This window comes from Entelurus aequoreus, linkage group LG20, assembly GCF_033978785.1.
Source record: "Entelurus aequoreus isolate RoL-2023_Sb linkage group LG20, RoL_Eaeq_v1.1, whole genome shotgun sequence".
Lineage (NCBI taxonomy): Eukaryota > Metazoa > Chordata > Actinopteri > Syngnathiformes > Syngnathidae > Entelurus > Entelurus aequoreus.
This window is the reverse complement of record NC_084750.1, coordinates 21754104-21778491: the sequence shown is the minus strand read 5'-3', so window position 1 is coordinate 21778491 and position 24388 is coordinate 21754104. Positions and strand designations below refer to the sequence as shown.

Here is a 24388-nt window from a genome sequence, read left to right as displayed (position 1 = left end):
CTCGCTCAAATTAATGGGGTAATCGTCGCTTTCTCGGTCCGAATCGCTCTCGCTGCTGGTGTAAACAATGGGGAAATGTGAGGAGCCTTTCAACCTGCGACGTCACGCTACTTCCGGTACAGGCAAGGCTTTTTTTAATCAGCGACCAAAAGTTGCGAACTTTATCGTCGATGTTCTCTACTAAATCCTTTCAGCAAAAATATGGCAATATCGCGAAATGATCAAGTATGACAAATAGAATAGATCTGCTATCCCCGTTTAAAAAAAAAAAAAATTCATTTCAGTAGGCCTTTAATCGTATTCAATAATCAGGTCTAACCTATAGTACTTAACAGGATAAACCTTGTCGAATGATATGAAATCAGGGGTTTTTGACCAGCCTAAAAATGACGACCCACCTCTTTCCTGGTCCTGTTACCATCAGTTGGAGCCTGAAAGCCAACAGAGCATATTGACATTTTAGAACATGTTTGTTAAATATGTATTGAAAAAACGTTAAGTGTTTTACCAGCTGAATTGGCTGCACGGAGCAGATGCGAGTGTCCGGAGAACCCCAGTCGGCAGAATTACTATAGAAGCCTTTCTCCAGGATGTACTGGCTACCGGAGAAGTCCACATGGGAGTAGGCCACCCACCTGAACATCAACATCGTTATTGCATTTTTTTGCATTATTGACAATCTTGCCTCTGTCAACAAATTTGGGTTCCTTTCGGTAGAGTATTTTTACATTTTACATATCCAAGAAAATACATTAAAAGTCTGTCAAAATTGTCTTATATAATTATTTTCCAATTTTTTTATGTATACTAAAAATGTATGATCACATTTACGAAAAAGTGAAACTCAAAAAATGAGAATATCGTGCAAAAGTCAGCGTTTCAACTTCAAATGTGAAACTAACTATGTGATATAAACTCATTATATGTCGAGCGTTTATTTATTTATAATTTTAATGGTCGTGGCTTACAGTTTACACATTTTCTGAGATTTTCAATGCAAGGTTTTCATAAACTGTAAGCCATAATTAATCAAAATTAGAGATGTCCGATAATGGCTTTTTTGCCGATATCCGATATTCCGATATTGTCCAACTCTTAATTACCGTCGTGGAATTAACACATTATTATGCCTAATTTGGTTGTGATGCCCCGCTGGATGCATTAAACAATGTAACAAGGTTTTCCAAAATAAATCAACTCAAGTTATGGAAAAAAATGCCAACATGGCACTGCCATATTTATTTTTGAAGTCACAAAGTGCATTATTTTTTTTAACATGCCTCAAAACAGCAGCTTGGAATTAGGGACATGCTCTCCCTGAGAGAGCATGAGGAGGTTGAGGTGGGCGGGGTTGGGGGGGGGGAGGGGGTAGCAGGGGGTGTATATTGTAGCGTCCCGGAAGAGTTAGTGCTGCAAGGGGTTCTGGGTATTTGTTCTGTTGTGTTTATGTTGTGTTACGGTGCGGATGTTCTCCCGGAATGTGTTTGTCATTCTTGTTTGGTGTGGGTTCACAGTGTGGCGCATATTTGTAACAGTGTTAAAGTTGTTTATACGGTCACCCTCAGTGTGACCTGTATGGCTGTTGACCAAGTATGCATTGCATTCACTTGCAAGCCGTATATATTATTTGATTGGGCCGGCACGCAAAGGCAGTGCCTTTAAGGTTTATTGGCGCTCTGTACTTCTCCCTGCGTCCGTGTACACAGCTGCGTTTTAAAAAGTCATACATTTTACTTTTTGAAACCGATACCGATCATTTTGAAACCGATACCGATAATTTCCGATATTACATTTTTAAAGCATTTATCGGCCGATAATATCGGCAGTCCGATATTATCGGACATCTCTAATCAAAATGATATCAAAAGAAGGCTTGAAATATCTTGAGGTGCATGATAAGAGCCATACATTATTTACACCTTGTAATCGCTGCAATAAAACAACCTTCACTTGATATTGTCATTTTTAGAATTAGACCTATTTTTAAAGCAGTTGCATGTTTTGTTATGAATTCAGGATATTTAAAGTCCGTTGAAGTTATTTTTTACACAATCAAAACAAGCTTTTCTCTTCTTTTTTGACTTCTATATTATTGGTAAATATTTTGTATACATATACATTGTTTATCATGACATACACTGCAAAAGCTGAAATCTAAGTAAGATTAAATATCTCAAATAAGGGTGATATTTGCTTATTTTCTGTCTGATAAGATAATTCTTCTCACTAAGCAGATTTTATGTTAGAGTGTTTTACTTGTTTTAAGTGTTTTGGTCCTAAATGATCTCAGTAAGATATTACAGCTTGTTGCTGAGATTTGATGACCTATATTGAGTAAAAACATGCTTGAAACTAGAATATCAATATCAACAAAGCTGTCATCAACACGCACAAGTATAAAACTACTTTTTTAAAGTAATAAAATCATGATGCCGAGCGCATATCATTATGTCAAGATAATGACACTATAAGACTATTTTTCAACATATTGAGCAAAAAGGTCTTTTTTTTTTTCCTACCAAGAAAAGTGCACTTGTTATTAGTGAGAATATACTTATTTGAAGATGTTTTTGGGTTCATTGAAATTAGCTAATTTTACTTGTTTTGGAAAGTTTTGACAAGCCAAATTTTCTTGTTCTATTGGCAGATAATTTTGCTTAGTTCAAATAAAATACCCCTAATTTTTTTTTTTTTTTCTTGTTTTTGAACACAGACTTTTTGCAGTGTAGGTTCCATCATAAGAGTGCAGATTTTGCTCAGCGACTTACGCCCCGCTGTAGACTTGGATGGAACGGGTGTTGGACTTGTAGCCAAACAGCTCCACGTCCGGGATGGCCTCCGTCACCTCGAAGGTGTTCTCCTCCTGCTCGCCGGCACCCTGCTCTTCCTCCGGCTGCTCGAACATCACCATTAAGGGCTCGCTCAGGTCCTACGGAACACACCCGACCTTAGCGACGTGCATGTTTTCACCGCGACAATCAGCCTGACTTACAGCTTGTATGACCCTAACGGAGCGCAGCTCGGGGTTGGAGCCTCCCCACACCCTCCAGTCGTGGTACTCGCCCTCCTCCAGCAAGTACTGGTTCCCCCTGAAGCCCTCCTTCTCATAGCCCACCCAGCTACGTCAACAAAGGAACGCACAAGTGTTAAAAGACACAAAAGGTACGACCGCGATGAGCGACCCACTTACATTCCTCCGTGTACTTTGAGGGACCCCGTCGTGTACATGAAGGCACTCTGATGCTTGTCCAGTCGGGTCATGAAATCTTTCATGTTGGCGGTGATGACCCTTGATCTGCCGGTGAAGTACGACCTTTCGAAGATCTCGATCTGCGTACAAAGATCCTAAGTCAGACTCTGGTGAAGACTGTCACCACCTACTTCCACCTTGTGGTTTGTATGTTCAGGTTTCCTTAGTTGGTGCAGTAGACCTGGCTCTTACATTTCTTCTTCCCCCTAGAGTTCCTGGTTCCCCTTGTGGGCGGAGTTGTGAGACGTGCACTACTTAAGCAGCACCTTGACAGCTGGATGGCACTCGGCGATTCCACTCCTCGACTCTCCATGTCGAAGACCTTCATGCTTCCCAAGTTTTTTGATACTTACCTTCGTGGCTATTCCCAGTGCCATCCAGCTTGGTGTTGTGTGGTAGTTTGCACATCTTGCAACTCCAACCCAAGTCTAGTTATTTTTGTATTTTAGCTTTTGTTCTCTTTTTCGCACCGTCGCCTTTTGTTATCTCCTATTTTTGAATCATTGTTGTGACTACTTTCTCCTTAAGTAAAGAACTGTTTTTCTCACAATCCATCTGAAATCCTTGGGTTCCTCTGTACTGCATTTAATTGCACCGTGACAAAGACTACTCTTGTGCGTACAGTTTTCCTGGTATCAAAGTTCTGCGGATTTTCAAAATTTGACGCAGCTTCTCTAGGCAAGAACATATTATTAGGTGACCACAGATGATGCGCTAGCTGTTCAAAGTCGGGACCCGGGGTGGACCACTCATCTGTGCATCAGTTGGGGACGTCTCTGCGCTGCTGACCTGTCTCCACTCAAGATGATCTCCTGCTGGCCCCCCTATGGACTGGACTCTCACACTATTATGTTAGACCCACTATGGACTGGACTCTCACACTATTATGTTAGATCCACTATGGACTGGACTGTCACACTATTATGTTAGATCCACTATGGACTGGACTGTCACACTATTATGTTAGATCCACTATGGACTGGACTGTCACACTATTATGTTAGATCCACTATGGACTGGACTCTCACACTATTATGTTAGATCCACTATGGACTGGACTCTCACACTATTATGTTAGATCCACTATGGACTGGACTGTCACACTATTATGTTAGATCCACTATGGACTGGACTGTCACACTATTATGTTAGATCCACTATGGACTGGACTGTCACACTATTATGTTAGATCCACTATGGACTGGACTGTCACACTATTATGTTAGATCCACTATGGACTGGACTCTCACACTATTTTGTTAGATTCCACTATGGACTGGACTCTCACACTATTAACAAGATCCACTATGGACTGGACTCTCACACTATTATGTTATATACACTATGGACTGGACTCTCACACTATTATGTTATTTACACTATGGACTGGACTCTCACACTATTATGTTAGATCCACTATGGACTGGACTATCACACTATTATGTTAGATCCACTATGGACTGGACTCTCACACTATTATGTTAGACCCACTATGGACTGGACTCTCACACTATTATGTTAGATCCACTATGGACTGGACTCTCACACTATTATGTTAGATCCACTATGGACTGGACTCTCACACTATTATGTTATTTACACTATGGACTGGACTCTCACACTATTATGTTAGATCCACTATGGACTGGACTCTCACACTATTATGTTAGATCCACTATGGACTGGACTCTCACACTATTATGTTAGATCCACTATGGACTGGACTATCACACTATTATGTTAGATCCACTATGGACTGGACTCTCACACTATTATGTTAGATCCACTATGGACTGGACTCTCACACTATTATGTTAGACCCACTATGGACTGGACTCTCACACTATTATGTTAGACACACTATGGACTGGACTCTCACACTATTATGTTAGATCCACTATGGACTGGACTCTCACACTATTATGTTAGATTCACTATGGACTGGACTCTCACACTATTATGTTAGATCCACTATGGACTGGACTCTCACACTATTATGTTAGATTCACTATGGACTGGACTCTCACACTATTATGTTAGATCCACTATGGACTGGACTCTCACACTATTATGTTAGATCCACTATGGACTGGACTCTTACACTATTATGTTAGATCCACTATGGACTGGACTCTCACACTATTATGTTTGATCCACTATGGACTGGACTCTCACTATTATGTTAGATCCACTATGGACTGGACTCTCATCGGCGGTCCCCTTCAAGGTTTCTCATTGTATCCCATTGGGTTGAGTTTTTTCTTGCCCTGATGTGGGATCTGAGCCGAGGATGTCATTGTGGCTTGTGCAGCCCTTTGAGACACTCATGATTAAGGGCTATATAAATAAACATAAATACTAATAATAATGACTTCAAAGAAAATGATCCATCAAATTGTGCAACGTAAAAGTAGCAATAGATTTCATGGTAAAATTGTGAAATTTACTGTGGTTTTTACATCATTTTTCTCTAAATTAAAAAAACAGTACTTTTTTTTTCTGTAATAAACTGTGGTGCCGTTTTGGCATTTACAGTAATACACCGAAAAATCTACAGTTGTTGATTTGCGGTAAAAACAAACATACAAACTGGCAGCTCAGGTGCCAAAATGTTACTGTAAAATTGCAGTTTTTTTAATTTAAAGTAAAAAAACAAACGTAAATTTTACAGTAAAATTCTGGCAACTGAGCTGCATTTTTTTTTTTTACCATAAAAACAGCAGTACTGTTTTTCCATTTACAGTAATATACACTACAATTTGTGGTGAAATTATTGCAACTTACCATATTTTTTAAACATCTTAGTTTAAAAAAATATATACTAAAAAAATGCATTAAAAAAAATTGTGTAACAATAGTATTCACTGTTAGAAGCGGCCCTCTGGGGCCAAACATAACTACGATGTGGCCCTCAGTGAAAACGACTTTGACACCTCTGTGCTATTGTTTGAGAAAAAAGTCACTATTGCAAAATAGCAAAAAATTACATTTTAAAATGTAAAAAACCCCCCCACTAAAATAGCTAACATTACAGGCAGCTATTTGTTTGCACTGACAGACCAATTTAAGTAAACAAGCAATTTGCTGGATGTATAAAAGAGGGACTACAACAAAAGTATTGATCCCCCCACGCTAGTGTCGATCTGACACCAATACCCACCCACCTTGGTATCGATACCACCCACTCCTATGTGAGTGCTTTCTCACCTTTGGTTCGCTGATATTTTCCACCCTGGGCTCACCCTACACAAAAAGATGGAAGGAATTATGACTAACAGTAATCAACATCCTCTCCAACAAGAAGTAAAGAACCTAAAAACTGGATTGTGACTTACGACTTTGAGCGGATGCAATGACCCCACATAGGGCTGTTCCACGCCCCACGCTTCAGGATTGGAATACCCCCCGACCTCCAGGACGCGCGGCACCCCCTCAAAGAAGGGCTTGGCGAATACAAGCCATCTGCGTGAAATCAGATCAACTGAGATAATAATAATATTTTTGTTTTCCCTCCCTGTGCAAAGTGCCTCGTTATTACTCACAGTCCGGCGTTTATGATGATGGAGTTGGCCTTGATGGGGAAACCAAAAATTCTCGCATCTTCAGACGTATCTCGAAAGATCACCTTCTTGCCTTCTGCGTTCACGTCTGGGAAGAGGCTGATTTCCGGCACGCTGTAGTCCTGCATGGGACGGGAGTTTGGAATATTTAGCACAACTTAAAGGCCTACTGAAAGCCACTACTACCGACCACGCAGTCTGATAGTTTATATATCAATGATGAAATCTTAACATTGCAACACATGCCAATACGGCCGGGTTGAAAACGTCTCGGTATGATGACGTTTGCGCGTGACGTCACGGATTGTAGCGGACAATTTGGGACACCATTGTGGCCAGCTATTAAGTCGTCTGTTTTAATCGCAAAATTCCACAGTATTCTGGACATCTGTGTTGGTGAATCTTTTGCAATTTGTTTAATGAACAATGAAGACAGCAAAGAAGAAAGCTGTAGGTGGGAAGCGGTGTATTAGCGGACGGCTGCAGCAACACAAACACGTAGCCGGTGTTTCATTGTTTACATTCCCGAAATATGACAGTCAAGCTTTACCATTGGCCTGTGGAGAACTCGGACAACAGAGACTCTTACCAGGAGGACTTTGAGGATTGGATACGCGCTACCGTGAGTACGCAGCTGCGGCTTCCAAACATTTGATCGCTTGCCCGTACGTGCGTGCCGCTATGTGCATGTCACGTACGTAACTTTGGGGATTTTGGGGAAATATATGTGCTGTATGAACTTTGCGGAGGTGAACGGTACTTTGGGCTGTGGGATTGAGAGTGTTGTGCGGGTGTTTGAGTTGTATTGGCGGGTTATATGGACGGGAGAGGGGAGGTGTTTGTTATGCGGGATTAATTTGTGGCATATTAAATATAAGCCTGGTTGTGTTGTGGCTAATAGAGTATATATATGTCTTGTGTTTATTTACTGTTTTAGTCATTCCCACCCGCCTCTCACAGCATCTTCCCTATCTAAATCGCTTCCACTGCCCTCTAGTCCTTCACTCTCACTTTCCTCATCCACAAATCTTTCATCCTCGCTCAAACTAATGGGGTAATCGTCGCTTTCTCGGTCCGAATTGCTCTCGCTGCTGCTGGCCATGATTGTAAACAATGTGCAGATGTGAGGAGCTCCACAACCTGTGACGTCACGCTACTTCCGGTACAGGCAAGGCTTTTTTATCAGCGACCAAAAGTTGCGAACTTTATCGTCGATGTTCTCTACTAAATCCTTTCAGCAAAAATATGGCAATATCGCGAAATGATCAAGTATGACACATAAAATGGACCTGCTATCCCCGTTTAAATAAGAAAATCTCATTTCAGTAGGCCTTTAAGCATTAGCGACCTCTGTTGGCAATATGACAAAAATGTTTGATAAATAAGTAAGGATCTTGTATTAACTGTAGGAGAGTTCTTTCATTCATAGTTATGCTTTAGGAGCGGATTATTCAGTCCCTCTAAGACAGGGGTCGGCAACCCAAAATGTTGAAAGAGCCATATTGGACCAAAAGAAGAATACAAAAATCTAAAAAAACGTAAGGTCTGAACTGTATTTTTCTGACTATAAGTCGCAGTTTTTTTTCATAGTTTGGCCGGGGGTGCGACTTATACTCAGGAGCGACTTATGTGTGAAATTATTAACACATTAGCGTAAAATATCAAATAATATTATTTAGCTCATTCACGTAAGAGACTAGACGTATAAGATTTCATGGGATTTAGCGATTAGGAGTGACAGATTGTTTGGTAAAGGTATAGCATGTTCTATATGTTATAGTTATTTGAATGACTCTTACCATAATATGTTACGTTAACATACCAGGCACGTTCTCAGTTGGTTATTTATGCCTCATATAACGTACACTTATTCAGCCTGTTGTTCACTATTCTTTATTTATTTCAAATTGCCTTTCAAATGTCTATTCTTGGTGTTGGGTTTTATCAAATACATTTCCCCAAAAAATGCGACTTATACTCCAGTGCGACTTATATGTTTTTTTTCCTTCTTTATTATGCATTTTCGGCCGGTGCGACTTATACTCCAGAAACAAACATACGGTAAAGGTTGATAATAATTACATGTATTGTCATTACACATGCTTTAAAAATAAAGGGCAACAAAATGTATGTTTTTTGAGTTTTTATAAATAGAATAGCTAGATGTAATGGATAGAGAGTAATACATAATAGCTAGGATATGAAAATATATGTTCCAAAAATACTAATGGGTAAAATCATATCATAATCATAAATAATCAGGTAGTTGATGAGTGCACAAATTACTTTTTACAGAATTCAAATAGTACAATACAATTAAGCGCCCCTTCATGCGGTGGATTAGGCTGCAGTTCGGAATGTTGCCGCTAGGTGTCACTGCATACCCAGGTAAGGTCCTCTATTGACTTGGTATGTTTGAATCACCATCATCACAAAAAACAGCACATGCACTTTTGAATGAAAGTTGAACAATTGAGTTTGTTGGGAGTGTATCTTTTTAAATGAATACACAATTTTTTCAATATTTTACAAAATTCACATATGGATAAGAGGGGAACATTTCACCGCAATAAGTTGACAATTTACAGCCATCAAATTAAATAGATATACGAATAACAGGCTAAAACATTGAGTTCCAACTAGGGGTTGTACCGATACCAAAATGTATTTCGATACTTTTTGATATTTTTTCTAAATAAAGTGGTCCACAAAAAATTGCATTATTGTGTTTAATTTAACAAAAAATCTAACGGTACATTAAACATATGTTTCTTATTGCAAGTTTGTCCTTAAATAAAATAGTGAACATACAAGACAACTTGTCTTTTATTAGTAAGTAAGCAAGCAAAGGCTCTTAATTTAGCTGCTGACATATGCAGTAACATATTGTGTCATTTATCATTCCATTATTTTGTCAAAATTATTAAGGACAAGTGGTAGAAAATTAACTATTAATCCACTTGTTCATTTACTGGTAATATCTGCTTATTATTATTATTATTATTATTATATTTTAACATGTTCTATCTACATTTCTGTTCAAATGTAAAAATCACTTATTCTTTTGTTGTTTGATACTTTACATTAGTTTTGGATGATACCACAAATTTGGGTATCAATCCGATACCAAGTAGTTAAAGGATCATACATTGGTCATATTCAAAGTCCTCATGTGTCCAAGGGACAAATTTCCTGAGTTTATAAACATAATATACATTTAGAAAAAACGAAAACATTTTTTGTGATGCTAAAAAATAACCGGTACTTTTTAGAGGCGGTATAGTACCGACGACTAGACTAGTATCGATATACCGTACAACCCTACTTCCAACATAAAGCATCATTTTAATCAACCTGCTGTTGTACCAATTTTCGATTTGCCAGCCTCAGAGTCATTGTTGGGCGATACTGATAGTCGACAGCAGACTGATACCTCTCGTTTGAAATGTTATGATCACCAAAAAATGTTGTCACTAGGGCTAAATGACGACAAAAGAAACAATGTAACACAAATATAAATACATGTTGTTACATAAATATAAATAGATATGTAAAAAAATCATGTTTATGGTTTGTGAAACCTTTAATCTATTTGTGAAAATTTAACTTTTTTTTTAATCATATGTGGACCACATTAGTCCAGGTCCAGATTAAAACTACTCTATTTAAAAATTGGATTAACCCACAGACTCTGTAGATTTAATAAAAACAGTTTGTGACTTTTAAAACATTTATTCTAGTGAAAATGCAATAAGGGTACATTTGAGCATTTTTAGGCATGTGGATCACATTAGTCCAGGACTAGATGATAAAAACAGTTTTTATGAATCTTCACGGTCTGTGGGATAATCAAGTCGGGATTTGAGAACTTTAAATACAGTGATTTTTCCTCTAGACCTGGATTTATGAGGTCCACAATAACTAAAGAAGGGGTGAAATGTGCCTGTATCACACAATCTTCAGGGTCTTTGGGATAGTCCAGTTTAAAAAATCCAGGTATACTGGATTTTGATCTGGACATGGACTAATGTAGAAATGCATATATAGCTATTCCTCATCCTGCAGGGATGATACTTGTAAGAATCGTACTTTATTTGTCGCCATGCCGACCAGGATTAGTGATTTAGGAGTCGCTAAAACACTGCCGACTGCGAATGGACCTAGTCGTGTCTTAAAGTACCTCTTCCTGAGGGCGTTTCAGTGTTATAACTTCACCTTTATCTTTAGTTTTTAAACCAAAATGCGTCCATTCTCCCTTTTCTGTCTACACACTGTGTCTGTTTGTAAGTACTCTGTGATTGTGCACTGCCGAACATGCTCGTCTGCTCGTAAACCAGCAATGTCACGATGTGACGACGCGCCGTCATGCCCGGGGACCGGTTCTTTTCAAACAGAGTATAGTACCGTTTTTTGATTCATTAGTAACGCGATACTATACTAGTGCAAACCTATTCAAGACTTACGGTCATTTAAAATACAACACTGCGCATCATAATGGCGGCTACAGTTTTGATGTTGGGGACGGCGTGGCGCAGTTGGTAGAGTGGCCGTGCCAGCAATCTGAGGGTTCCGGGTTCAATCCCCACCTTCTACCAACCTAGTCACGTCCGTTGTGTTCTTGAGCAAGACACTTCACCCTTGCTCCTGATGGGTCGTGGTTAGCACCTTGCATGGCAGCTCCCGCCATCAGTGTGTGAATGTGTGTGTGAATGGGTGAATGTGGAAATAGTGTCAAAGCGCTTTGAGTACCTTGAAGGTAGAGAAGCCCTATACAAGTATAACCCATTTACCATGTTAAAGGTCTAAAAAATGATGTAGAATGTCCGTATTTTGCCCATGTCTGGTCTAGATGCTTAAAATAGGTTAAAATGTGTCTTTGATATTTTCACAAATAGATAAGATGTTTCACAATTATCAACAATGTTATATGATTATTTATACAACATTTATTTATATTTTTGTTGCATTGTTGTTTATTACCGTTAATTTGCACAACATTATTCACACTGCAAAACTGAAATCTAAGTAAGATGAAATATCTCAAATAAGGGTGATATTTGCTTATTTTCTGTCTGATAAGATAATTCTTCTCACTAAGCAGATTTTATGTTAGAGTGTTTTACTTGTTTTAAGGGTTTTGGTCCTAAATGATCTCAGTAAGATATTACAGCTTGTTGCTGAGATTTGATGACCTATATTGAGTAAAACATGCTTGAAACTAAAATATCAACTGTTGCAAAGCTGTGTCATCAACACTCACAAGCATAAAACTACTTTTTTAAAGTAATAATTTCTTTTTTTTAATTTTTTTTTTTATAATGTCCTGCCCAGCTTCTCGGGCAAATCATATAGCAGATGTAGATGCCCATATCGGCTGTTCAGATTTACTTTACAAAAGAGAAGTGTAGGATACTTCTCTTGTTGCCTTACTTGTATTTTGACTTTATTAAATGTATTTATTTATATTATCATTTGGTGCAGCCGGGCCGGAGCAGGAGGGGATAGAAAGAGAGAAAAAGGAAGACAGAGGGGGGAATTGTGGGGACAAGAGGGGGATTAGACAGAGAGACAACAACAACAACAACAACAACAGAGCAACATCAGCAAATACGACATGTACAAATATGATGGTAAAAGTAATAGCAAATAAGCAGTTAGCGAAAATGTAAAAAAAAAAATACAGAAATGACAATGAGCATTATTACACTAAAAATGGAGCAATATGAATACCAATAGAAATAGTGCTATTGATAATAAACAATACCAGTACTTTACCTTTATTATCAACAATACAATTGTTCAAATGCAACAATACATATACGTAATGATAACTTGAGATACGAAAGAATGCAGAAAAATGGAGGGGAAGAAAGAGAAGCAACCTTAACCTTGTAGATTGTTATAGTAACAATAGGTTAAGCTTTGTCAGTGTGCCATGTGTTATACCCAGTTTACCCTAGGGCAACAACGTTAATATATGTTTGATGAAACGTGAATATGTGCATGAGTGTATGTGTGCATATGTACTTGTATATGTACAGTATGTGTATGTGTGCTTGTACAGTGAATGTATATGTACAGTATGTGTATATGTGTGTACAGCGAATGTATATGTACAGTATGTGTATACAGTATGTGTGTTTGAACAGTGAATGTATATTTACAGTATGTGTAAATGTGTGTTTGTACAGTGAATGTATATGTACAGTATATGTATGTGTGTGTTTGTACAGTGAATGTATATGTAGTATGTGTATGTGAAAGTAATAATTTCTTACTTCAAGCATGAAAAAAAAAAACCATGATGCCGAGCGCATATCATTATGTCAAGATAACGGCACTAGCATTTACTTCATTTAAGAATATATTTCAACATATTGTGCAAAAAGGTCTCTTTTTTTTCTACCAAGAAAAGTGCACTTGTTATTAGTGAGAATATACTTATTTTAAGGTATTTTTGGGTTCATCGAGGTTAGCTAATTTTACTTGTTTTGGAAAGTCTTGACAAGCCGAATTTTCTTGTTCTATTGGCAGATAAATTTGCTTATTTCAAATAAAATACCCCTCATTTTTGAATTTTTTTTTCTTGTTTTTGAACACTGACTTTTTGCAGTGCATGGGTGATAACATTCCTAGTGAACGGTACACTGCAAAAAGTCAGTGTTCAAAAAGAGAGAAATAAAATACACAAAAATGAGGGGTATTTTACTTGAATTAAGCAAAATTATCTGCCAATAGAACAAGAAAATGTACCTTAAAATAAGTATATTCTCACTAATAACAAGTGTACTACTTTATGAGTACATATTTTCTATTGTTTCATTGAAAATAAAACAGCAAAGTCCATTTGGCTGTCATCTGTTTTAATATGAGACACAATTGTGTCAAAGTCATGAATTTTTTTTTCATGCTTGAAGTAAGAAATGATTACTTTAAAAAAGTAGTTTTATACTTGTGAGTGTTGATGACACAGCTTTGCAACAGTTGATATTCTAGTTTCAAGCATGTTTTACTCAATATAGGTCATCAAATCTCAGCAACAAGCTGTAATATCTTACTGAGATCATTTAGGACCAAAACACTTAAAACAAGTAAAACACTCTAACATAAAATCTGCTTAGTGAGAAGAATTATCTTATCAGACAGAAAATAAGCAAATATCACCCTTATTTGAGATATTTAATCTTACTTAGATTTCAGTTTTTGCAGTGTATCAGTCTGATACCGCCCACCATTTGAACCTTCAGTTAACTGTCGACTAAACTAATAATACTAATCATACCTGGACAGGTGGGAAAAACAACCACTTACCCTCACAGCTCTTCGAACAGACCCGATGATGAACTTCTTGGCCGGCTTCGCTTCCGTCTGCTCCTCACTGGTTTCGTCCTTCTGCTCCCCGTTCTGCTGCTTCTCTCCATTCACCTGCTCCTCCTCGGGGGGATTGAAGGGGCACGTGAGCTCTATGTCGCCCTCATCCAGGGCGATCTTCTCCCCTTTAAAGTTACGCTTCTCGTACAACACCCAGCTGGACAGGAAAAGAGACCCAATCAGGGTCATAGACAAGGTTTACAATAGACCGCGGCTCGGCTTTTTCAACTACAATTTGAAGGTAAAAAGTTGGTTTCGTGTTGCTTCAAATGTTTTTGTAAGAGTGTGTTATGCAACCTAGTGCTGCCAAACGAGTTATTATTAAATTAAATATTTTGATTAATGGCTACAAAGCCTTGCTGAACTTATCTGCGGTACACTGCAATATATTTGCCACTTTTCAAGATTTAAAACTTTATTTCTAGAGATTTCCCTAGTTTTAAGAGCGAGATACCCTATTTTCCGGACCATAGGGCGCACCGGATGATAAGGCGCACTGCCGATGAATGTTCTATTTTTGATCTCTTTGCATATAAAAGGCGCACCGGTTATAGAGCGCATTAAAGGAGTCATATTATTATTGTTTTTATTTTTTTCTAAATGTAAAACACTTCCTTGTGGTCTACATAACATGTGATGGTGGTTCTTTGGTCAAAATGTTGCATAGATGATGTTTTACAGATCATCTTCAAGCCGCTTTCTGACAGTCGCTTCAGGATGCGCCGTTTTGTGGGCGGTCTTATTTACGTGGCTCACCTTCGACAGCGTCTTCTCCCCGTCATCTTTGTTGTAGCGGTGTAGCGTGCAAGGACGGGAGTGGAAGAAGTGTCAAAAGATGGCGCTAACTGTTTTAATGACATTCAGACTTTACTTCCATCAATAACGGAGCAGCATCTCCTCATCCGGAAACAACAACAAGGAAATGTGTCCCGTGAAAAACCGTCCGACCGTAACTCTCTAATAACTAAAGTTCCTTGGGTGAATAATGTAAACTCACTACACCGGTATGTTTTAGCGCTTTCATGGCGAGTTTACTGACAGATATAAGTAAGAACTTTACACTATTTTATATTAGAAATGCCAACAATGGAGGATGAATGTCCCATAACAAGAAGATGGAGAAAAAGAAGAAGCTTATCGACTACAGGGTCGGCACGGACTACAAAGGAGGACGCGCAAATTTTTTCAGGATTTATGCAGATCCCAAACACAGATCAGCAGGTACCAGAAGGTAAGAAAAGTTGCTTTTGCATAATATTGCGAAACCAAACGCCAGATAATATGTCTTACTTTATACAAGGGGTCGGCAACCCGCGGCTCTAGAGCCGCATGCGGCTCTTTAGCGCCGCCCTAGTGGGTCTCTGAAGCTTTTTCAAAACTGTATGAAAAATGGAAAAAGATGAGGGGAATAAAATATATTTTTTGTTTTAATATGGTTTCTGTAGGAGGACAAACATGACACAAACCTCCCTAATTGGTATAAAGCACACTGCTTATATTAAACATGCTTCACTGATTTGAGTATTTGGCGAGCGCCGTTTTGTCCTACTAATTTTGGCGGTCCTTGAACTCACCGTAGTTTGTTTACATGTATAACTTTCTCCGACTTTCTAGGACGTGTTTTATGCCACTTCTTTTTCTGTCTCATTTTGTCCACCAAACTTTTAACGTTGTGCATGAATGCACAAAGGTGAGTTTTGTTGATGTTATTGACTTGTGTGGAGTGCTAATCAGACATATTTGGTCACTTCATGACTGCAAGCTAATCGATGCTAACATGCTATTTAGGCTAGCTATATGTACATATTGCATCATTATGCCTCATTTGTAGCTATATTTGAGGTCATTTAGTTTCCTTTAAATCCTCTTAATTCAATTGATATCTCATGACACACTAGCTGTATGTAATATGGCTTTTAATTTGTTGTGGCTCCAGACAGATTTGTTTTTGTATTTTTGGTCCAATATGGCTCTTTCAACATTTTGGGTTGCTGACCCCTGCCTTATACACACACCATAATAATACTCGTACGTTGAAGCACAGTACAATCCATCAAGCGGTGCGGCTTCATAGCTTACCAAAGTCGTACTAAAACATTTTGATAGATTTTTGAGCGCCGTGTGTAATGTTCTATATTTTCAATGGAACATATAAAATGTTGGTGTTGTCTACTTGAGCCATATTGCCATCATATTGCAGTCTATACGTATCTCTTATGTTTGACTGCCATCTACTGGTCACACTTATCATTACACCATGTACCCAATAAAATTGCTTCCAGGTCGGTTAGCAGAACCAGAATTATTCCGTACATTAGGCGCACCAGGTTATAAGGCGCACTGTCGAGTTATGAGGGAAAAAAAGGATTTTAAGTGCGCCTTATAGTCCTGAAAATACGGTACTTATATTTAGTCATTGACTTTATATAGTAATCTTTGTATAATTATATTTGGTCTATTACATTTTAAAAATGTTAAAACTGAAATTATTTCTAAGTTCGCAATCCTCGCCACCATGGCGGCAAATAAACTATGTTTCTTGCAAGTAGCATTATCACTGGAGGACAAGGAATCGCTAAACATGCTATACTACACACCGTAGCACCCACCTGGGCAATTATTTTGACTCGGAGGCCACATTGATAGAAAATAATGCATCTGAGGGGCCAGTGTGTGTTTATTATACTTGTATTTTATTGTTAAAATATTTATTATTAAAATTTAGCTGTAAAAATCTGCTGTATGCGTGCTTGGGTCTCTTTTTCAGGAACACTAATACAAAAACTTACTCAATGTCGGATAAAATGCTAAAAAATCTAATTGTGACAGGCCAACTTTTAAAAAAGGGGAATTTAATTTCACAGTTTTACACTGAACAAGACACCCAGAATGTACATAAAAATAAAGAATGTGGGAGTTAGAATATTAACTATGAACAATAAAACACTGAATATTAAAAACACATGCAAGTGTAAGCCATTGTTAGACTGTTGTTTATTTATTAATGGCTTTGATGGCAATGGAAATGAGTGATAATAATGATTTTTAATGACTTTTATATTGTATTCTTATTATTATTGATATTGTTGTTGATGTTATTCACTTTTGTTTGACCCTTTTGGATTTTATAAGCAACCTTTTAATTACTATGTCGCTTGCTATTTGAAGTTCTGCTGGGCTGGGAATGGTTTGGAATTGGAATTGTGTCATGTATTATTATTTGTTATTTTGTTGGACCGTTTGATATTCTGTGTGATTTTTGTAAACAAAATAGAGAGAGGAAAAAAAAAAGAACATATGAACGCCGCTAATCTTTTACTTCTCAGACCACATCGTCGATCGACATCTTTTACGATCACGCAAAATGCGACAAATACGGCGAAACATTAAGACAAAGGGTAAAAAACACCCACGATCTGATATGATATCACTGTTCTGCAGAAATCTGCTACCGTGTCAGTCCGTGTCTTGTGCTGGCTGCTATAAAAACAAACCCTTCCCACCCGAATTCCACTCAAAAGCACCGATTCCAACAATTGGAATTCTTTTTGATATTGGCGACTAAAGTTTCGATGTTATATGTTTAAAAATAATAATTTGGAGATTGAAAAGCTTAACGTTCCGTGGGCCGTAGGACGATACAGTAAGTGATTGCTAACCACTAACACTAATACTGACAGTCATGATACCACCTTAAGTATCAGTATACGGTCGATACTACAGTGATCGGATTGATATGTCTTATTATGACAAAGTAGTTTTTGTTGTTGTTTACAAACTCAGGAAATAAGTCCTGGGACACAGAAAGGCTTTATGGCAAAAACCAAAGGATTTAAATGGGAGCTAATAGTAGGAAACAAGTTAAATATTCACTTATCTGATTATAATTGGGATCAAAAATGGAATCATTCAATGAGCTTTAACAAGAGCATATCTGGACCAAATAAATTGCGTGATTAATCTGCTTTATACATTGTTTATTAGAGATGGGTATTGTTTACATTTGAACCAATATTAGTAACAAATAGTTGCAAAACATGCAAATGTTAGTGCCTTTGAATTTGCATGGAATTTTGTGACATCCATGTTGAACACGCAGGTACCGTAATTTCGGGACTCGAGGCTGCTACTTTTCATTTTCACGCTTTGTGGCACGTTGTGTAAATGGTAAATAAAAACAGAATACAATGATTTGCAAATCCTTTTCAACTTATATTCAATTGAATAGACTGCAAAGACAAGATACTTAATGTTCCAACTGGAAAACGTTGTTATTTTTTGCAAATATTAGCTCATTTGGAATTTGATGCCTGCAACATGTTTCAAAAAAGCTGGCACCAGTGGCAAAAAAGACTGAGGAATGCTCATCGAACACTTATTTGGAACATCCCACAGGTGAACAGGCTAATTGGAAACAGGTGGTTGCCATGATTGGGTATAAAAGCAGCTTCCATGAAATGCTCAGTCATTCACAAAAAAGGACGGGGCGAGGGTCACCACTTTGTGAACAAATGCGTGAGCAAATTGTCCAACAGTTTAAGAACAACATTTCTCAACCAGCTATTGCAAGGAATTTAGGGATTTCACCATCTACGGTCCGTAATATCATCAAAAGGTTCAGAGAATCTGGAGAAATCTTTTCATGTAAGCAATGATATTACGATAATATTGCATCAAAAAGGGACATCAGTGTGTAAAGGATATCACCACATAGGCTCAGGAACACTTCAGAAAACCACTGTCAGTAACTACAGCTTGTCGCTACATCTGTAAGTGAAAGTTAAAACTCTACAAAGCAAAGCGAAAGCCATTTATCAACAACACCCAGAAACAAGAATTCCACCTGAAAAGCTTCAAAAATTGGTCTCAGTTCCCAAACGTTTACTGAGTGTTGTTAAAAGGAAAGGTCATGTAACACAGTGGTAAAAAGGCCCCTATGCCAACTTTTTTGCAATGTGTTGATGCCATTAAATTCGAAGTTAATGATTATTTGCAAAAAAAAAAAAGAAGTTTCTCAGTTCAAACATTAAATATCTTGTCTTTGCAGTCTATTCAATTGAATATAAGTTGAAAAGGATTTGCAAATCATTGTATTCTGTTTTTATTTACGAATTACACAACGTGCCAACTTCACTGGTTTTGGGTTTTTTATAATAAAGTGACTCCAATACAGATATGCAAATTTGAATCAAAATATATTTGGGAAATTATTGTCAATCTATAGTCAGTCCTGAAAGTAAGTAAGCCTGCCTTAGAGAAATAGGTCTTTCTTTTGAATTTTTTTGTATGAATTCTTTGGAAGCATGCACTCACCCTCCTCTGACCACCCTGATGGAGATGGTCTCCTGCAGGTCCCAAGATGTAGCGTCCACAACATCGCTATGCAGCTCGATCCTCTGGCCACACAAGCCAGGCCGGTCGAAAATATACATCTGTGCAGGTGGCGCACAGAAATAAGAATGACTATTTTGCATAACCAGATCACAAAATGTACAAACATGTAGGATATCTCAGGATTACTGTGGGATAGGGTTGTCTCGATACCAATATTTTGGTACTGGTACCAAAATGTATTTTGACACTTTTCTAAATTAAGGGGACAACAAAAAATGGCATTATTGGCTTTATTTTAACAAAAAACCTTAGGGTACATTAAACATATGTTAATTATTGCAGTTAAGTCCTTAAATAAAATAGTGTACATACAAGACAACTTGTCTTTTATTAGTAAGTAAACAAACAAAGGCTCCTAATTTAGCTGCTGACATATGCAGTAACATATTGTGTCAATTATCTACCTATTATTTTGTCAACATTATAAAGGACAAGCTGTAAAAATGTATTATTAATCTACCGTATTTTCCGCACTATAAGGCGCACCTAAAAACCTCCAATTTTCTCAAAAGCTGACAGTGCGCCTTATAATCCGGTGCGCCTTATATATGGACCAATATTGAGCCACAACAGGTCTCGCAACTACGGGATGCATAACGTAAACGTAGCCTCTACTGTAGCGTCTATTCTATGCGCGCCTTATAATGCGGTGCGCCTTATATATATGAACAACGTTTTAAAATAGGCCATTCATTGAAGGTGCGCCTTATAATCCGGTGCGCCTTATAGTGCGGAAAATACGGTACTTGTTCATTTACTGTTAATATCTGCTTACTTTCTGTTTCAACATGTTGTATCTACACTTCTGTTAAAATTTAATAATCACTTATTCTTCTCTTCTTTGATACTTTACATTAGTTTTGGACAATACCACAAATGTAGGTATCGAATCGATACCAAGTAGTTACAGGATCATACATTGGTCATATTCAAGTTCTCATGTGTCCAGAGACATATTTACTGAGTTTTTGAATACAATATGAATTTTAAAAAAATATTGATGTAAACATAGTAGTATCGACTACATACACTCTTGTACTTGGTATCATTACAGTGGATGTCAGGTGGAGATCCACCCATGGCATTTGTTTACATTTTGACGCCGGTGAGCTACGGTGTGTAGTGAAGCATTTTGGCTTAAAAACTAAAGATAAAGGTGAAGTTATAACACTGAAACGCCCTCAGGAAGAGATGCTTTAAGACACGGCTAGCTGGCTAGCGGCTAAAGTCCAGCCGCAGTCTGCAGTGTTTTAGCTACTTCTAAATCACTAATCCTCGCCTCCATGGTGACAAATAAAGTAAGTTTCTTACAAGTATCATCCCTGCAGGACGAGGAATAGCTAAGCATGCTTCACTACACACCGTAGATCACCGGCGTCAAAATGTAAACAAGTACAAATCAAGTTCAGTAGCGTATCTAGTCGATACTACTATGATTACATCTATATTTTTTGGCATTACAACATCTTCTTTCATTTTTTTTTTATGTATATCGTGTTTATAAACTCAGGAAATACGTCCCTGGACACATGAGGACTTTGAATATGACCAATGTATGATCCTGTAACTACTTGGTATCGGATTGATACCCAAAATTGTTGTATCATCCAAAACTAATGTAAAGTATCAAACAACAGAAAAATAAGTGATTATTCCATTTTAACAGAAGTGTAGATAGAACATGTTAAAAGAGAGAGTAAGCAGATATTAACGGTAAATGAACAAGTAGATTAATAATTCATTTTCAACCACTTGTCCTTAATAATGTTGACAAAATAATAGAATGATAAATGACACAATATGTTACTGCATATGTCAGCAGCTAAATTAGGAGCCTTTGTTTGCTTACTAACTAATAAAAGACAAGTTGTCTTGTATGTTCACTATTTTATTTAAGGACAAACTTGCAATAAGAAACATATGTTTAACGTACCCTAAGATTTTTTGTTAAAACAAAGCCAATAATGCCATTTTTTGTGGTGCCCTTTATTTAGAAAAGTATCGAAAACTACTGAAAAGTATCAAAATAATTTTAGTACCGGTACCAAAATATTGGTATCGGGAAAACACTTCCTGAAGCGTGTGTTTGGTCTGGAGACTCACCTTTCCGGGTCGAGGGTTGAGCTTGCCATGTTCCTTTTCTTTGGTGAGCTGTGGACAAAACATATACCTCTATTAAAAGTCATGTTTTTGATCAGATTAATCACAGGGTTGCTATGGATGAATCTAAGTTGATGGTGTTCATTTTGCACAAGCAAAGAGACTCAAAAAAGGGAATACTTATGCACTTATTGTGTTAATTAAACACCTTTAACATTGTGTCCATTAGTGCTGCAGCTATCGATTATTTTGTTCAATTAATCATTCATATTCTCTTCATGTCATATTATGCTCCTTCCAGTGCTGTTTTTAGGTTAGAGTTTGTATCCAATCAGAATTGGGCTTGCTTATGTTGCCATGCTGTACCAAATCCGCCCGGGGCCTTCAGATTCAACAGATTTAAGTGAACGGGCACATACAGTTGATAGACAATTGCGATAACCAATCAGATCACGAGTTGTTGTCAGTAAGGCCTTCTAGCTGGCCTCACGTTGAACGGGATGTTTACTCATCCTGTGATTGGATACTCACCGGGACCGTTAGCGGATGAATTTGAGAACACATACAGTTGATAGACAGTTGCGATAGCCAATCAGATCACAAGTTGTTGACTGTAGCTTATCTCGGTAGCCTGATGTTAACGAGACTGTAATTGGATACTCACTTGTCATTCCAAAGTGAGTATCCATACACAAGTTGCATTTTAGCAGGAAGCGGGAAGTGTTGACCCACAAAGAAGGAGAACAAACGTTGATTAGGTGTCAGAAACATATTTGCAAGGCCATTTTCAAGAAGGATATTTAAAGAGAAACTACATGAGAGTGCGGGAATATGACCATATCACACCAACTCTCAAATCCCTTCACTGGCTTCCTGTTCCACTCAGGATTGAATTCAAAGTCTCCCTACTAACCCACCAGTGCCTCCATGGAAATGCCCCCCTCTACCTCAAAGAACTACTCACCCGCAAATCCTCCACACGACACCTCCGCTCCGGACAGGCTAACCTCCTCCAACTTCCGAGGACAAAGCTACGAACAATGGGAGACCTGGCTTTTTGCTCCGCCGCTCCCAGTCTGCGAAACGCTCTCCCTGACCACCTGAGGGTACCGCAGACTGTGGATGCTTTTAAAAAAGGCTTAAAAACCTTTCTTTTTAAAAAAGCCTTTTTTCTTTTTAGATATATGGATACTAATTTTAGCTATTTGGCTATTTTTTATTATCTTTTTATTTTTATTTTTTTTAATACACTGTAGCACTTTGAGGTTGTTTACTCAATGTAAAGTGCTTTTTACAAATACAATCTATTATTATTATTATTATTACATCTTGTGAGATGATGAAATGTGGAAATGCCCGCCATTTCCACTCGAATCAACCGACTACGAGGGGCTATACGACGTCGAATGGGTGCTACAAATTGTAGTTGAAATATTTTATTTCTTTATTTTTTTCACGTTTAATATGTTTGTTTTTTTTGCAATTTTAATTTTAGTTTTGGGCGTACATGCTAAGATATGTTTTAATTGCTGATGCAATTATTGATTTTTAAATGCGCCAGAAAATAACACGTTTTGCACACTGTTGATGTGCTTCAATGCGCTGTAGTGCGTAAATGTGTTCCTGTATAGTATTTCTCCAGCAATGGTCATGTGGTGACATAAATGATGGTATTTTGAGAGGTAATCAGTGAAATCGAACATCACTGAAGGCCTAGGTGGGAAACGCACAGCCCGCCACTGTAATCAAGTATTCGGAAAAACACACTTTATAGCATGTTTTAGTCAAACTTGTTGTAATAAACACTTCTTATGCATGCCATAACCTTCATTATTATCATTTGTTAAATGTAATTATTTTTGTAAACAAAGCTCCATCTCAGCACCGCTCTCATGTAGGCTCTATTGCAGCGGCCACGCGGGAACTCTGTCCGCATATTTAAAGTTCTGGGCACTCCATGCGGCCTGAGTTAATTAAACGAGTAATAGAATATAAATCCAAGCTTTTTTTTCTAAACAAATTAATCACAACAACTGCGATAGAAATGATTTCCAAACTGGAAAGTGGTACTTCTTCCTACTCCTTTTCGGACAGGTTGGCATGTGAAACTGTAGACATGTTCTAAAAATAACTATGTTGTTATTTCTTGTATTATTATTTTTATTGTATCAATAATTGTTGTGTTGTTTTGGGGTATTTTTTTTAATTATTTTTTTAACAAATATTTTGAATGCAATACAATACAATTGTAGTTCTATGATGGTCAATTAAACAAAGGATTCAAATGCATGGCTGCAAAAAGGCCACAATGTGGCACCGTGTTAATAATAATGACAATTATTACTCTTAATCCCTTCATCACAATGTAGACACGGGTATTTAATGGGCATTATAATCCTGATATTGACAATGTGTTGCATTGCTTTGCTGTTTTTTTATTAAGGTGTACCCAAACACAAGTACATATGTCACCCTGTTCAACAAGTTCTGAGGCATCAGTGGTTAGAGAGGACTTTTTATTTATTTTTTTGCACCACAGAGAGCATACTTTCATCTCTACCTGCTTAACCTGATACGTTGCAACTGATAACGAGCGTGTTCCCGCGCAGGACCCTGAAACAACAACTAATGAATGAAGCCATTGTGCATTCCACTGTTTACATGTGGTCTCTGATAGCTATGGAATGTTTGGAAGTGGTTTTGCGTTAACACC

At 37.7% G+C, this 24388-nt stretch overlaps 1 protein-coding gene across 1 annotated transcript in view; it reads right to left on the bottom strand.

The window, feature by feature from the left end:
- The window catches only part of LOC133636407 (uncharacterized), a 180996-nt gene that overhangs the window by 19200 nt on the left and 137408 nt on the right, over nt 1-24388 (bottom strand). The window contains exons 8-18 of the mRNA XM_062030399.1: nt 21679-21726; nt 19495-19613; nt 14122-14338; nt 6793-6932; nt 6586-6712; nt 6458-6493; nt 3191-3330; nt 2993-3119; nt 2769-2929; nt 509-635; nt 399-431 (exon numbers count right to left, since the gene is read on the bottom strand). Of these exons, the coding sequence (XP_061886383.1) occupies nt 399-431; nt 509-635; nt 2769-2929; nt 2993-3119; nt 3191-3330; nt 6458-6493; nt 6586-6712; nt 6793-6932; nt 14122-14338; nt 19495-19613; nt 21679-21726 (1275 nt within the window). The remainder of the gene's footprint in view (nt 1-398; nt 432-508; nt 636-2768; nt 2930-2992; nt 3120-3190; nt 3331-6457; nt 6494-6585; nt 6713-6792; nt 6933-14121; nt 14339-19494; nt 19614-21678; nt 21727-24388) is intronic.